Raw genomic sequence first — 17,140 nt, 5'->3', positions numbered from 1 at the left:
CCTCAGTTCTACGAATGCAAGCAACTGGATTCTGTCAACAGCCACGTGAGCTTGGAAAAGGACCCGCAGCTCCGGAAAAGAACAAAGCCAGGCTGACCCCTTGATGGCAGCCTTGTGATATCTTGAGTAGAGGACGCTGCCAAGCTGTGCCCTGACTCCTGACCCGTGGAAACTATGATACAATAAATGAATGCAGTTTTAGGTCACTACGTTTATGGTAATTTGTTATGTGGTAATAGAATATGAATCCAGTGAATTTTCTTTTTGTCAGGGTATTTGTTACAGGCTTCCTTTACATAACGAACTGCTTCGATGCATTTAGAGATACGATTTCTAAAAACACACATTTTAAGGGCTGCAACTTAAAAGAAGCAGGGAAGACTGCTTACACCCCAGCCTTGTATCCGGCACACGGTCATTCCAGCACACTGCAGTGGGCTCAGAGTTCAGGGGCAAACGTTTACTTCATCCCCAGTGCTTCAGGTATCCATGGATGATAAGAGTGGATAAGTGTCTGTAAAACCAAAGTATAGGGACAGGATGGCTAGAACTGCCTCGCTATGTCTGAAAGAAGCTTTGTTACGGATGTTTCACAAACGATTATTTAGTGCCTGTCATACAACTGCTTTGTGCCAGGCTTTGGGTTTACAGTGGTGAGAGCTATACATAGGACATTCTGATCTGATGCTGGTGGGACTTTGGCCGTAAGGTGGCTAAAATCCACCTGGGCTGGCCCTAGATTTCTCAAATACCCACTGAGTGGCATCTAGGACATCGCGAAAACCTCAAGTCATCACACTTTGATGCAAGGGGAGCTCTGGAGGCTGAGGAAATTGCACCTGGACCAGCTCATGAGTCTGTGCTCACAGGGAGAGAGAGGTGTATTCAGCTGAAAGTTCCCTGTGCTGCCCTAAATCATAGTGGTACAGAGTGCTACTGGCTGAAGAGGGTGGCCCATTTTCAGGTTCCTCAGGACCGGATCCTGCAAACTTCATAAACTACCCAGCCAAATGCCAAGGCCCTCCTCGAAACTCCCTGCAAAGAGGACGTGCTCTGAAAGCCTTTAGGATGCCCTGGGGTAGGTGTATTTCTATCCTGCAGAGTACAACCGCATCACGATGAACTGAGGAACTTTTTCTTCAGTCACTATAATAGAAAGATAACACAAGTGTGGGCTCATGATGGGTATACATAAGGTTAAAAATGGTGACTGGGTAAGTAGAATCCTGGATGCCCTCATGACTCCTGGGGTTATTTCTGTGATCATGTACGTTACATGGCAGAAGGAACTGTGCAGAGGTAAGAAAGGCTACTAACCAGTTGACCATAAGATAGAGATTATCCTTGTGGGCTTAATCTAGTCACATGCACACTTAAAAGGTAGGTGTTTTCTCCTTCTCGGGGCAGAAGGGAAAGTCAGTGAATTCAAATCATGACAAGAGTTGGATATGCCCTTGGGGCTTTGAAGATGGAAGCGGCCATGTGAGAGGGAATGTGGGTACCTCTGGGAGCAGAGAGTGGCCCTGACTGATGGCCAGCAAGGAAACAAGGACCTCAGACCTCAGTCTCCAACCACAACAGGACCCTGCCAACAATGTGAAAGAACTTGGAGTGGATTCCCTGCAGAGTCTCAGATAGAGGCAGCTCAGCCCAGCCAACACCCTGATTTTGGCCTTGTGAGAACCTAAGCAGAAAACCCAGTCAAATCTGCAGAACTGCGAAACAATAAACGGATGCTTTTTAAGGCTGCTAATTTTGTGGTAACTTGTTAGGCAGCAACTAAAAAACGAATATAGTGGCTTCATAGCTGAGTTGGGCAGTTTGACAACAAATACTTAGCAAACACTCACTAGGTGTTTCACCTACAGGGGATACAGCAGTGAACGTGAGAGAAGGCCTCTGCCCTCAAGGACTTTATACGCTGGATGGGGAACTTACAGTTTAATGGAATGAGCAGTGAGCCCAGATTTGGGGCTGCTGTGAAGTCCCAGATATTTTTCCGTTTGTGTTTAAGGTACATTTTATCACTGGCTGATCCAGACATTCTATTTCTAATTATGTGTGAAGATCAGGGTATACTAACTGGCATGAACTGAAAACTAACCCCTTTGTAAATCTGAATCTTACAGCCGGCCAACTTCTCAGAGCAGTGTGTCTGGGCTGTCAATTACCGAGGAATAGTATGTCTTGAACATACATTTTATTTCTAATTTCACCCGTGATTACATTACAAGGGACAGAAAAAGGTATTCAAATTACATAGCAGTATTTAATGGGGAACTCAAAAAATATTGTTGGAGAGAATCCTTCTCTCATTATTTTGGTTACTGGTCCTATCTGAATAGAAAGCCAGTGTATAAATATTGCTGCTCTGCTCCTCTCGAGATAATTGAAAAATGAAAATGGCTATCGCTGCAGAATAATAATTATCCCACTGCTGGGGGACCAGATGTACAGCTGGACACTTTAGCGTCTCGCCTGACGCCTGGAATGAAAAGGGGGTTGGCTGGGTGTGAGCCTCCCCAGGGCTCTGGTGCAGAGAGGCCTGGCACACGCTCTGCACTCACAGACACATTCCTCTGTGGGAGGCAGGAAGCCGAAGGGAGAAATCAGGATTTATATGCATGGAGTAGAGGCAGGTGTCCCGGGGGTATGTGCCAACATGCAGCTCAGAGAAAACAAGTGACTATCCCAATGTCACCCAGAAACTACTGTGAAAGATAGAATGAAAATGGCAGCAGTGCCCTGCTCTTTGTTGTAACATCTCGTGAATTTCTCTTCCCTGAGGCAGGCCAGGCACTGCTGCTATGAATGCCATGGGTTATTTATTTATTTAGGGACCTTTGAAGCCCAACTAGCCTTAAAAGTTGTTAGATGCCTCAGAGCTCTCTGCAGCTCAGGGAGGACCCCTCAGTCAAGCTCATTTCAGAAGTTAATGGGAAAAAAGCTAATGGATTCTGAAGGACAGCAGTAATGGATATAAGCATTCTCAGGGGGCTGGGGGGAAGGTAGAATCTTGAGCAAGTATTAGAAGGATATCTTACGTTCGGCCTCAATGTTGGTTTCGAAAAGGCCTCTTTTCTGGGAACAGCTGGTGGGGCCCCAGCTGCTGGACCAAGCCTGCTGCGTGGGTTGATGATTCCACTTTTTGCCAGGAGGAGAAGGAGGTACTGGAGAGGAGGCAGCTGCCTCATACCAGCAGGCTGTCCCCGGGCCCCCAAAAGGGATCGGTCTCTCTGTTCTTGGTCACCAAACATTTCAGATTTGGGGCAACTCCTCTATCTCTCCCCTCCAGATGCCATCTCTCCAACCACAGGCCAGACAAATGGCTGCCAGGCGGCTTTTCAGCCTGGAGGCTGTGACCTGGGGCTAGCTCTAGAATTTAGGGTTTCATCCATTTACATAGCAGGATGCTTTTTATCTGCTGTAGCTAGCTAAGCTTCCTTCACTACTGCGTACCATTGTCCTGGGTCAGCAACCTTCCCTGAGTTCCTCATGCCCTGTCAATACCTCCCTACCTTTCTAAATGACTTTCTCACCACTCATCATAAAGCCTCACACTAGTCTGTCCATTGTTCCTCAAACATAATACTGTATGCTTCCCTATTTCCTTAGTGCTTCCTGTGCCATTCTTTCAACCTAGTATACTCCCCTCTCTCCAAGTGGACAAATTCTTTTTCTCTTTCTCCAACTTCAAAATCAAGATTTCTCCACCATGAACACTTTTCAGACCAGTCTCAATGGAGGAGAGCTCTTCCCTCTCTGAACTTGGATAACACTATCTGTCCACACATACGTGAGACTCTCCACTCTACCCTTGGAGTGTCAAGATTTAATACAGAAATTAAACTCCTTATTTTAGCTTTTCCCAGGTATGCTTGGTAGAAGTCTAGGCTGATAGAACACTAGTAACTGTTAAAGTTAAAAAAAAAAAAAGGCAAACAAAAAAGTATTTTTTTGGTTAAATAACTTGAGAAGTGCCTGGTTAGACAGGTTTCTTTCTAAAGTATTTCTCAAAGTTGATGTTTATTGCAAAACTTCAAAAGGAGGATAGAATATGTGGCAATTTCCCAAGCCTACCTGGCCATCAAAGACGAAGATCCTGCTTAAAGGAAATCAGGCTTCTCGTGCTTAATGACAGGTAAACTGACATGTGTACAACTGATGGTTTTCCTGAGTAGTTCTAGCAGAATTCACAGTCAACGAAGTAGGGAAACATTATTTATGTAAACGCATATTTATATAAATCCATAGGGAATGAGAATCACCTTTTGCAAAGGGAATACTCCCTGGCAAATTAATCAGTTTTTATGGGTCTATATTTTGAGCATCGATGTTCCTTAAAATGGAGAGTACCTCTGTGCACCTTTTAAACTTTACATCTTCTATAGCGCAGGTAACATAAAAGTTGCACAAGAACCATTTATGGAATAAATGAATAACCTTTTTAGAGCCCACCACGGAAAAACTCCTTATCTTCTAGAAAGAGGACCAGTATATCTGATCAACCAATAAATATGACATCCGCCCCTCTCCCATTTTTTCTCATTCTGTACTGAAATGAAGCCACTTTGCTCTTTTGTTTGTTTGTTTCCTGAGATGGTTTATGGGCCCCATGGGCTCATCCCCTGCATGCTCTGGTGGGGATGCTGAGTTTGGAGAAGAATGAGGAGCAGAGCCCTAGGCACCCAGGCCAGGGACGTCATTGTCTCGGCCCTAGAAGCCACCTGTACCTGGTAGCAGGTGCCAAGTTCTCTCCCATTGGCCGAGAACGACAGCATGCCCATCGCCAGATCCACGAGGCAGCCGATCTCCAGGTCCACATTGCTGCGACTTGATCGTTGGGAAGTGGCCACAATGTCCCCACCCCAGACCATGTAGCAGTTGCTGCGCTTTACACTAGGAGCCAAAGAGATGAAAGGCACAGAATCAGATTTGGGACAGATTTGGGGCAGTTTGCAATCAGGACTCTGGGAGGAAATACCCCAGGCTTTCCAGTTTGCCCCCAATCACTTTTTCTCTTAAATGAATTCATTCAGCTTCAACCCAGTTTCCTCAGGCATGAACAACTCAGTTTAGGGATTTGGCAATCAATTGGGCTACTTCGGTCCAAAAAGTGTTACGTTCAGGTATCTGTTTCTAGGCTCCACGTCAGTTCACCCCTCTGAAACAGATAATGGGGACGGTAGTATTCCCACCTTAGAGATGGGAAATGGACGCACAGAGAGGGTGACCACCAAAGGCGGACTCAGGCATGTGGTATAAGAGGCAGAAACAAAAATCTGTGTTCAGAGTACTAGTCCAGTGTCAGGACAAAAAGTCTATAAGACACTTGGAAACTCAAAGCCACATTCCTTAGGATGGCAGGCCTGGGCCGGGGCAGACTTGCAAAGTAGGTGGAGTTGTCTCTGATGGCCTCCCACCTCCCCGACCTACAGTATCCTGCCCTTCCCAGCTCCCTGGAGCCGGCCCCCCTACATTTTTCACTAACTACCAGCTTGGGTGCCTTTCTCAGCTGGCTGTCTACCAACCCTCAGAATGTAAACTCTAGCACAGGTGCCATTATTTAGATTTAAAAGTCAACTATAATAACCCCAAAGCCTTTAAGGCTCCAAAGCCTGATACCTTCATTGTATGGTTGTAAATCCTGGGTGGGCTTTAGAGAAGTGGCACCACGAACCAGGTGATCCCTGAACCCCTTGCGAGGGTTGTGGGCAGGGAGCAGTCAATTGGGTCTCCTCCTAAGTCAGGCCCTGGGGCGTGCCCTCTGAGGCACCCAGGCGCTTGAAGGACTATGAAGTGATCTGTCTCAGGTTAAATGAGAGAGGGACTTTACCTGATACTAGAGCAGCCCCTTTAGACATCGTAAGGTCCATCTAATTTGACCTTGGAAAACCAAGGGTTGATAAGAATTCTCCAAGGTTCTTTCCTGCTCTAGAAATCTATCGCTTTTCCCTGTGACTGGAAATCCCCTTTGTAAACATATTCACTTCCTGTCCTCCCCTCCCGTCTGGGGCCCCCTCAGGCTGATGCCTCAGTGTGAGTCTCCCCAGGCAGGGCCAGCACAAGCGGCTCCTTGCAGAGTGCTAGCCGTTGCTAGCTTTCCATAAAGGTTAAACGGCAGCCATGTTCCTACTGCTGTTTAGTGATTAGAGTACTAAGTACACTGATGTCTACTATGCAATTCAATTAATAATGTAGTAAAGCTGTAGGAGTGTGAAGTGTACACGCCTACACTTTGGTCGTATTTTAAAGGGCCCCAAACTGAAATGCCTGAAAATCAATCCTGTATTTATTTCTTATTATATGAGAAAAAGAAGTAAGAATTACTGAGCACCTACTATGTACTGAGTCTTATTTTAGGTGCCAATTGTGTCAGTTAATTTTCACAATAAATGCTGTCACTGAGGCTCAGATAAATCAAATAATCTGTCTGGCATGGCATAGCCAGCAAACTGGAGCAATCAATCCAGTGGGGATGGGCACGTCTGCCTTTTGTTTTTCTGGTTAAAGAGGAAAGTCTGGAGTGGTCAACTACTTTCACATACTTTGCTTTCCAACCTAAACCAGATGTTGTTTATAGCATCTACTCTGGGTCTCATAACGTGACAGACATGCAGTAACAGTGATAATAGCAGTTAATGTTTATTGAGCGCATGGGTTGAGGCACTGTTCTAGGTATTTTTGTGTATGATCTCATTTAATCCTCGTAACACTCTATGAAACTGGAACTATTTTTCTCATTTTATAGATGAGGAAATTGAGCCCCGGGAGGTTAAGTGACTGGTCCAAAGTCACGTCTCTACTAAGTATTGGAACCCAGTTTAAAATCCTGGCAGTGTGCTTCCAACGTCTGTGCTCTTAACCACCTGCCCACAGTGGTCCCCCTGACATAGCAATTTACCTGACCCCTGGCCTTTGATGAGCCAGTAGCATCTAAAGGGCACTGATTACAAAAACATTCCTGAACTTATAGGGATAAAGGTCATCTTGAGACACAACTTATTATATCTCTACACATATCTGCATGGGGAAAGAGTCTATTAAATGTCAGGTGGAAATAAGGCATGGTCTTCTGGGTCACCTCTGGGGCACAGCTGGCCAATAATTCTTTCTCTGGTGGCAGCACCAATGGACTGGGGGGAGGGCATGGGTACGCCTAAATGTGCTTTCCCTAAAGTTCCCTAACTTCTATTCAGTGGTTATTATTCATGAATTTGTAATGTCTCTTTCATGTTCTTCATGCTTTCAGCCATGACAAACTCTTGGGATATGGAGTTTTGACTTGATCGGTTGCTGTGTGATGTGGTACATCTTTTTTTTCTTCTGAAGTGACTACTTTCAAGCACCCAGGGGTCTTTCTCTGTCTTATTTGGAAGTTGTAAAAATTAGGGCTTGCCAGGAAATCACGGAGAAGAGTCTGACATGGAGTCCAGACCTCCCAATTGTCCATTTATATCTCCAATCCCTGGGTTGTGTTTTATGTATGTGATGAAATTGCTATTTTCTCTAATAACACTTCTCTTGTCATAGTATCCCCTGACCCTACACTGTTTACTTAAGGATTTTTAAGCCTGTGCTTCACTTTCCCTTTTTAACAGATGCTGGATGTTTCCTTCTTTGGGGGTGTGGGGATTAGAGAGAAAAAGACTGCTTACGGGAGTGAGAAGCCCCCTTACCTTTCATGGACACGTCCTCTTTCATCCCCCAGAGTAACAGTCACCGTACAGTTTTTACTCAGGTCAAACTTTTCACTGTATAAGTGATAGTCAGGAGTCACCCATCCAACCCAGACACAGGAGGGGTCCTGTCCAGCAAAGATGCGGATTGCGTAGTAGCATTGCTGAAAAGAGACCACAGAGGAGTGAGTGGCCCCCAGTTAGGGGGCGCATGCTCAGGAGGAAGAAATAATGCTGCAGCCCACTTGGGCCTTTCTTCTTAAAAAGCACACGTGGTTCTAGAGGTATATTGCATTGCGCTCTAGACTTGGAGGAAGGGCTGACTAGAGACTTTGGCTTCCTTATTTTTCGCTTTACCGTTGTGCTTTAGCATCCAGAGAAACTACCACCCTTTTCTCAGAAAGTGCTGCTGATGGAATAAACAGTAGTTTCTTAGAATGACCTGCACAGAACCCTAACCCTCTCCTGGGCCTCAGGGCAGACCTGGGCTGCTGTGGAGAGCTGGGCACTGTCTTGGCCCCCAGAGAGAGAAAGTCGAGGCTCCGAGAACCCCCGCTACACTTTCCACTTCTCCAGGAAAGTCCAGGATACTCTTTTTGAAAGTCTTGAAAAAGATGCTGCGAAAGAAAGCCTATATTGTGGCCAAACATGATTTGTATGGTCACCAGGCTCAACGACAAAGTGTTGAGAATTACAGCAGTTTTTGGCAGGTATCGTAACAGTTGTGAAATGTATCCCTATGTTATAATACTAACTAAAGCATTAAGGTAAGTGATTGCTTCATTATTTTCTTTATAAAACTGAGCACATTTATTCTTAATGAAATGACTTTCATTTGTAGTTGGTCATATATATATATTTGATTGAAAGATAAAAGGGTTAGCCAGACAAAATGGGGTTTGAAACTTGGCACTGGCAGCTATTAATCGTGTGGCCTTGGACAAGTCACATGTCCTCTCTGTGCCTCAGAGGGCATGAGATCGTCTGTGTCACGGGGTTGCTGTGGGAACTGAGTGGGAAGCTGACGCAATGGGCCTCGCGCAATGTCCTGCACATTCTGATTGTGTGACCACTGCTGCAAGATCTCTTTCCTGATGGCAGCTAACCTATGAACTCGGGATTGCAGGATAATTTTATAGAAGGAGCGATACGCATGTCTTCTCAAGAATGTTTTTTTTTTGGGCAGGGGGGGTCAGGTGTAAAAAGAAGAACATGAAAGAAGCAAAAAGAAGTTAGCAAGTGTTGTTTTCGGACACTGTCTAGCTATAGAAAAGGGACCAAAAGCAACCTCCATCTTCTGGGCTGGCTCCCTGGCTCCCTCTTCTCATTTGATTGCTTTCAACATTATTCCTGGCACTGCTCAGAGAGAGGGAGAGTTGACTTATGGAAATTCACATAAAGAAGCAAACAGATGGATTAAATTAAGATCCCACCCTCTCCAAATGATGTTCATTTTAATCAGAAAGGCAGTGCCGGGTCCCTGGTGGCAAACGGGCAAAAGTACACAGCGATACCCAATGAGACACTCTAGGTAGAGCTTCTGCTTTGTACTGAATATCTGTTGTTTCTCCCCCATTTGAGAAATGCTGTAGACGAGTTTTGGAAGCATCAAGATGGATATTAAAAGACACAGTAATTGGCAATTAAAGAGGATCTCTAGATAGGTCTTTGCTGTAAGGGGCATATAACCAAGCACTGCAAAGACTCAAATAATTAAAATCATAACTGAGCACATTTACTTACTGTTGTTGTTTGAGAGAGGATTTCGTGCATCTGTTTCCTGGGGGGAAGATAATCCATGTTTTAGTTGTTAAGCTGTAGAGAGAATCCCACAATTCTGACAGGCAATTGATCTACCTTTAACAATAGAGGCAAGTTTAGGAAACTATTTTCAATACGTGAGTGATTCCAGCTGGTCTTGGGATTTGTTCCTCTGTAAACTGCTACCACCAGCCAGGGCTAGGACTTCTAACTCTTGTCCCGCAGCCCAAGTGGAAAGTTCGAGCTGGGGGAGGCTGGGGAGTTGTAATAACATAGGCAGGGATACCTCTGGATACATTCTCCCATTCTCTCAGGCAGCTTTGCTTGTTTAAAGCTTGAGAGATAGTGAAACTCTAGAGGAAACCTGGACCAGACAGCTCCAGACAGGCAGACGTACATTAATGATTACAAAAAGACATTAAAGGAAAGAAAGACAGCAAGGAATATATCCCTTATCAGGAAGGAAGAAGCCACCTTACTCAAGAGTCACACAGTTGCTGGGTTGGACATCAGACATACTTATGCCAAGAAAGGCAGCATTTGCCTCCAGAAGCTTCAAATTTCACACAAAGGCAACAACAATTGCATCTCCTCCTTTTACTCCAAAAACAGTAATTGTAGGTTGCAAGGAAGCTAGGGATTCAGAGGGCTCAAGAAGAGTAGAAACTTTTCCACGAGATGTCACCCTGTTTGGCCTGGTTGGTCCCCTAACTATGCACTGCACAGACACACATGCACGAGCATGCACACGTGGGTGTACACATTCATCCTCATTTCTTTGCCTGGCTGGAAGCAGAGAGAACCCTACCCTCTGAGTTCTAGTTGTGCTGAGGTAGAGTAAGAAACAGACAGATGGAAAGCCAACTTTACAGCAGACACAATGAACACCTCTGTCTCGCCCTCACCTTTTCTGGAAAGCGTCACTGTCCAGACAGGAGCTGTGGCTGAAGGAAGAGTGGCACTCGACGGGCATGCTCAGGCGGCAGTAGATCATGTTGGCATTGCTATTCTGTGTGCCAAACGTCTTGTGGGTCACCTTGAGGCATGGAGGGCTGTCCATGGTGCCATCGATCCTCACGACCTGGAAACACCATGGGTCCTTACCTGACACCTGAGGGCCTGACCTTGACCCTGATCATCCTTCCCTCAGTGACATTACATATGTCAAGGCTTTTTTGCGACCTATAAAAGTTGTCGCCAGTGATGACCAAACCATTGTTATCATCACTTGGACTCTGCCCTATGGAAAATAACAGATCTACCTCTGGCTAGAGAAATTAGAAGTGGAAAGACATGTACACTGGGTTTTCAGCAATGTCAACGGTAGAGAACAAGTAGGTGCAAGACAGGGGGGAGTATCTGGATGACATAGCATGGTGTCCACTGAGGCTGACCTTTGAGGTCTGGGGGCAAGTGGCCAAAGAAGAGAATCCTTCCAAAGACTTCCCTTGTCAGCAGGCATGAGAATATCTATGGGGGAGGGAGCCAGAAAGTCCAAAGTTCAAAAGAGAAATCACAGCTACCTTGGGGGGCTGTGTCTCCCACCAGTGCATTTCCTATCTTTGCCACAGCCACAGCCTGACTGCTGAGGCTTCCCGAGGCCCCTTCAAGTACTGGGGAGATTCCCAGTGGCAGGGCACAAGCATTACAGGGAAAGTGGTTGGAGGAAGAAAAATCAAAACTGGATTTTTAAAGTGTGTGTGGGGGGAAGAAGAAGTCAACCGAAACTTATAATAATAATGTGCGTATGATCTAAGCATTTCTCTCTGCATTCTGGAGGCTAGTTTTTATCCTGGGGTCTGAGTATGCTTAAATATTTTTGTGTGGTTTGTAGATTTTTCTAAGTGGAGGGTCTCGAGATTCCATCAGTTTGTCAAAGGGGTTCATGATCTCCCAAAGTTTATGAGCCAGCTTTCTAAAGTCATGGTCAGACAGGGGTCAGAAATACAAGTCTCTATTGTGTCAGACTGTGGGGGAAAGCGGGGGTATTAAGAGTTGATGTTTGTTGAGTTTAGATTGGAAGGTGAGTTAAGGGAACTTATAGTCAGGTGGAAGGAAGCCATTGAATCTAATGCTTCAATGGAGTTGGTTTGTCTGACTTTCCATTAGCCTCCCTTCCCCCCCTAATACACACCGCACAAAAACCACGGTGGGCACGGGCAAAACAGAGGCAAGTAGATGTAGAACCAGAACCCAAATCAGGCTCCTTATAAGCTTTGGCTCCACTCAGCTCCCCCTGCAAGATGGAAGCCATCACAACGAACTATGACACCTCAGCTTAAAATGTTGGAAATGGTTCTGTAGAAATTAAACCGGGCCTAAAAGACATCAAAATCTGAGCATAGAAGAATCCTGTCTAGGACATATCATCTGAAGTATAGGTACTGAACTTTCTTAGGGAAACAACACTTAAGGTCTCTGAATATTATATTACTATGACAATATCGGGACAGGACCGTATGGAGAAGACACAGTGGCCCACAGGCTTGGGGGCTGATCAGCAAGGTGGTATCTGAAAGGTGGCTGCCATTTGTAAGATGCCACTAAGCTGCCCCAATTAAGATGTCTGCAACTGCAGCTCTGTGGGCCAGTGGGGAGGTGGCTGGGAAGCAGCCAGAGCCTGACGTCGGCAGGCAGCTGAGTGATGACAGGAGCATTAGTGGCTGATTAGTGCCTTGGCCTACCTGCGCTGCCAGGGCCACCCATGACGCCGTGTAAGGTTACCTCTATATGCGGGTGATCCTTTGGCACATTGACAAACGTTGGCAGGCGCTTGCTGAACCACATGGCAACGTCTCGGTTCATGTTGACAGCAAAAGGCTCAAAGCCCTCTTGGAGGCCGCACATGGTATAAAACTTGAAGGTACTGGCATCCATCCCGAGATTCATGCGGCCGATCTGAGACAGTCCCAGAGAGCAGATGGGCACAAAGCCTGCAGAATGGGGAAAGACAGCCCTGCCTCAGCCCGCAGCGCCATCCGGGAAGCTGCAAGAAAGCCAAATCTCTGCTTCCATAACAGCTTTGAGTCCCGGTCGGAAAGATGGGACTCCATCCTTCATCTTTCTTCCTGGCACATGAACTCAACAACAGGAGCCATGTGGAGGCTGTGGCTGTACTTGATGTATGAGAAAGAAAAGGAGCTTCGTTCAAAAGGATCTGGGGAAAAAAACAATCACCCAGCCAAGATTATTCTTAAGCTGTAAATAATCATCAGTTGGAAAAGTAAAACCAGTAAGAGAAAAAGTGAAATTCTTCATCTGCGCCTCAGTTCAAACTGCTACTGGGCCCTGGGAAATTTTAAATCCTGCCCAAAACAACAAGAAGCCTAAGAATGACTTGGTGCAAATTGCCTAACTTTTCTAGGTCTCAGCATCTTCCCCAGGGAAATAAGAGCTCTAATGTGTCTTCCTATTTTGAGAGGATGATTTTTAAGAAGCTTTAAATGCTAACACTATGACTGACTGTTTAGAAAATACCATTTACAAATGCCCCTCCTCCGAGCTCACCTACTGTTCTGTTAAACAGGAAGACGCGTTTTGAGCAGGTGCCATCAGACAGGCCTCACCTCCCTCCTACAGTTCGTCTCTGCCATCTTGCTTCTGTAGCCTCATCATATTAAAAAAAAACTGCCATGCAGAACAGACTGAAGCAGATTTTCAAATTGTTTGGTGTTTTTCTTTGTGGGCTATTTATAAATCCTAATTGTGGACCAACAAATCAGCAGAGCCGGGAAAGCACCAATTATCCGGGATTTGGGAGGGTGTAGGAGGCTGGGAGGCTCAGAGCACTTGGAAGGGGAGGAAGGGCTCCAAGGCCAGTACCTAAAGCAGAGGTCGGCACCCCAACAGAGAAACCTCGTGTCACTCCTAGGACAGGAGTGTTTATTTAAGGGGTAATTTAAAGGCCGATTTTGGGATAATTGACCTTTAACAGTAAGAGTTTCGTTCATAGAGACCAGAGACAAAACCACTGCTCCCTAGCGCCAGTGCTTATATAGTGCCATCTAGGCCACAAAGTTTCTATGTAAGCAAGTCACGAAAGTGAAAAGAATCCCTCACAAGCTGCAGTGGTTGCTTTCAGAAGCAATGAACTCATTTGGGACACTGTAATACCGTTGAATGTAATTTCTAACTAAGAGAGCGTCAGTGCAGTCCTAGCAGAATGAGAGCGCTGTCTAGAAAGGGAGCCGCTCTCAGAGCCACTCAGTCCTTAGTAGATGGGTGGCCATGGCCACGGCCCTCAGGAAGGCCGAGCAGACAAGCATCTATTCATGCAACCTCCTGAGCACGGCTGTGCTTGTGGCATTTTTGCACTAGGGACTCTGATATGTGAAATCACCTCCTTTCTATAGACACAGGTTTTCACAAATAAGGAACCTTTGGAAATCTGACTCCCGTGTGAAATTAGGATTGCTTTTTGGCCAATTTCTTGAGTCCCCTTTGGGGCAGAAGGCTCTGCTATGTACTTGGAGATGTGACGCAAGGAGAGGAAACTGTCCTGATTCCAAGGAGCTTATAGATATGAAAACGACAAATGGAATACAGAAGAGTGAATGCTGAGCTGTAAAACATTTCAAGACAGTATTTTGGTTTGTGCTAGGGGGTGGCAGGTGAGCCAATCAGATCACTACCACTGTGGTAGTTTTATCTTGGCGCCATGATCAGAAGCTCTCCAGCCCCGATGTGGGCAGAGACAGGAGATTTTAAGAAAATCTCTCTCTTTTCTTCTCTATTAACTTGAGTGGTGGAAAGAGTGAGCAGCAGGTGTAAAAGCCTCAGTGGAGAAACATGGATGAGGACTTTTGAGTAACTCAGGTCATATGAATAACTTCCTAGTCACAGACCTACTGACAATGTAAGATACACGCAGAAGGGGAAAAAAGGTAGTATTTGCATGGAGCCTTTTTTTCTCAGGGATTTGGGATCTGCCTCATTCCTAAGCTATCAGCACAAGGGACAGCACTTTACTGAGGATAAAACGGAGGAGCTAATAGACTTCATCAAGGTCATGAGAAGGGCAAGTGACAAATTGGAGCAAGATTCCACGCCCTCTGACTCATAGACCAGCTGCCAGTCAGTGTGCAAGGGCGTGTGTGTGTGTGTGTGTGTGTGTATGTGCTACAGTGGATGATGCCACAGATTTAAACAGCAGTCATGCCCCAGGGCAGAGGGCCACACTCATTCTAAAGTGCTGTCCCTACAGGGTAGAAGCCCTCTCTCTACAGGGGAGAGCTGAACACTGCATGAGAAGTCATGGATGTAACAGCAACAAGAGGGGAAGAGTGTCAGGGACTTCCACGGGCTAACTGGGTACAGCTGGGACAGCTCTGTAAAACAGTGGCAGAGAAGCTCAATCCAAATCTTAAGTCAGAAAAGAGAAAACCCAAATAGGACTGAGAGCAAAGGTAAGTCCTCATAAGGCACTAGCACTTTTGTCCTGGGGAATACTTGATAACTGGATACAATTCATCAGCTCCTTATACCTGGCCTTCGAGGGGCTCCAGCTAACGATTTCTCCATTTCTAAAACTTCTTTACTTGAGGCATTAAAACTTCATCTAACTTTACAACTCTGTATAATAGATAAGGGATAACAATGACGGTAAAGTACAATGGCTAATATTTATCAAGTACTTTATAGTATCAGAAACTGGGCTTAGGGCTCTATAGATTCGCCTCATTATTATTCCCATTTTACAGCTGAGGAAACTGAGGCTTGGCAAGTTGAAAACTTGCTCAAGGTCTCTCACCTAGTACGCTGCAGAGCCAGCATGTGAACAAGGAAGCCTGAGGAGCAGTCTAGAGCAAGCACTGGGGACTGAGGCCAGGATACCTGCTTTCTAATTCTTATTCACAGTGACTTGCTCGAATTCTTCCTTCTTCACGTTTCAAACGATTTTCCTGAGTGTCATGTAGTTGACCAGCTTGCCTCTAGATCAGGCAGCTGGAGACCCATGACTGTAAGACCTATGACCAAGACTCCAGGACACTTAGAGGAAAAGGGCTACCTGTCACAATTGGCCACATGGCTCCTGGAAGTTGATCAGGATAAAAAGTTCCATTTGGTAAGGCCACATGGCAGTACTGTGAGCACTGACGCTCAGAAATAAGGATTTACACTTTGCACACAACCCCATTAACCCATAGCTGCAAATGAGACTCGAGAAGGAAGAAGACAGAAAAATAAAGGGAAACAGAAATATCCCTTCCCTATATGCAGCCTAAGAGACGCAATTCTGCAGACATTTTTGAAGAGGTTTGTGGAGAAAATCTGCAAATGGCATTTACCTGGAACCAAGATATGCATAGAGTTGTTGATCCAGGACGGTAATGGCAAGAACAAATGCACTTACATCCTGTCAGGGACCCCAGGTTCTGATAAACTTGGTATCACCAGGCCTCATACCGATTTCGTGATGAGGAAGGGGAATATCCAGGAGGTCACCTTTTCAGGAGCTTGGAAAGAAACCAGTTCTCTAGAAAATCCAAACCATGGGTCTATTTTCAATCCATTTCAAACTGAAGAAAAACATGTGAGCAACTCACAACTATGTAATGGAAGCACAGATCTTGGAGAGAGGTGGTCAGGTGACTGCCTGGGGGTTTCTGACAATCACAATCCAGCAGCATGTATTTAACCCATTAATTTTCATTGCCTGCTAAGCCTCACAAAGGTAGAGTTCAGAGATAGAACTGAGATCATCACAAGTCTTGCAGAAAACACAGGAAACAAGAGGCATGTTTCCCCTGCTATAGCCACTTTCTGAAGCATAACACCCATCTGGAGAAAGAATGACAGGGGGACCCTTGGTACCAGTGTGTTTGCGTGCAGATGGTCGTGGCACTTCCTGGAAAGTTTCATCTGCTGCCTACAGAAGAGCTGCCAGCAGAGCTGGGGGAGCTGTTAAACTCTAACAGGCCAATGGCAGGAAGAGTCCAGGAGTCTGCCCGTGCAGACACCAAAGCCGTGGTAGGAGCAGAATGTCCCTCAGGGGAGTGCCTGGCGGAGAGGCAGCACAGGACACTGGTACTCCAGCCTCCTCCAGACATCACATTCGGAAGTCTCTGGCGGGATGCACAGGATTTTACCTTCCTTTCCTTTAACTGGAATAAAAAAGAAGACTAATAGCAAAGGTTCTATCGTGGACACTTCTGAGCTTCTTGATACCTTTAGGTGACAATAGTGAGAGGTGTAATGGTCCAGACCAGGCACTGGGATTGGGAACAATGATTAGAAATCATTGAATGATTAGAATGATTAGAAAAATTCTAATGAGACAGATAAGAGTATTTTGTCTATGATACAGAAGAGGAGAGAGATAATGTATGAATAACCCAGAGAGAAAAACAGCCATGAATTTTAATGCCTGCCCCATTCCTTCTCTCAAAGGACTAAAAACTTCCCACAGCACAACTCCCACTGGGATAATGGCCTGCATCAAACCTGGGAAGCTGGAGACTAGAGCGCAAACACATAGGGGATTTTGCTTTATGGGGGCTACAGTGCACAACATGTTTTCTTTTCAACAGATACTCTTCCTAACAGCTCAAGGCAAGAATTGCTGCCTCTTTCCACTTTCCACAGTGAACAGAGAAATGCTACATGGTTGGTTATCCCAGGCCTCTGGGCTACAGTTATTTTTAAAAAAATGGCATGTACTTCCCTTCAGCTGCCTTCCTGAGCCATCACAGAACTGAAAG

The 17,140-nt window shown here is 45.6% G+C and overlaps 1 protein-coding gene across 1 annotated transcript in view; it reads right to left on the bottom strand.

Moving 5' to 3' along the window:
* The window catches only part of RYR3 (ryanodine receptor 3), a 477,803-nt gene that overhangs the window by 163,316 nt on the left and 297,347 nt on the right, over positions 1 to 17,140 (bottom strand). Inside the window, 5 exon segments of the mRNA XM_074327936.1 lie at positions 4,734 to 4,899; positions 7,680 to 7,843; positions 9,423 to 9,459; positions 10,346 to 10,521; positions 12,165 to 12,373. Of these exon segments, the coding sequence (XP_074184037.1) occupies positions 4,734 to 4,899; positions 7,680 to 7,843; positions 9,423 to 9,459; positions 10,346 to 10,521; positions 12,165 to 12,373 (752 nt within the window).

Source organism: Rhinolophus sinicus, linkage group LG03 (genome assembly GCF_036562045.2).
Source record: "Rhinolophus sinicus isolate RSC01 linkage group LG03, ASM3656204v1, whole genome shotgun sequence".
In the NCBI taxonomy this organism is placed as follows: Eukaryota; Metazoa; Chordata; class Mammalia; order Chiroptera; family Rhinolophidae; genus Rhinolophus; species Rhinolophus sinicus.
The sequence above is the reverse complement of the archived record's forward strand: the minus strand, read 5'-3'. Positions and strand labels throughout refer to the sequence as shown.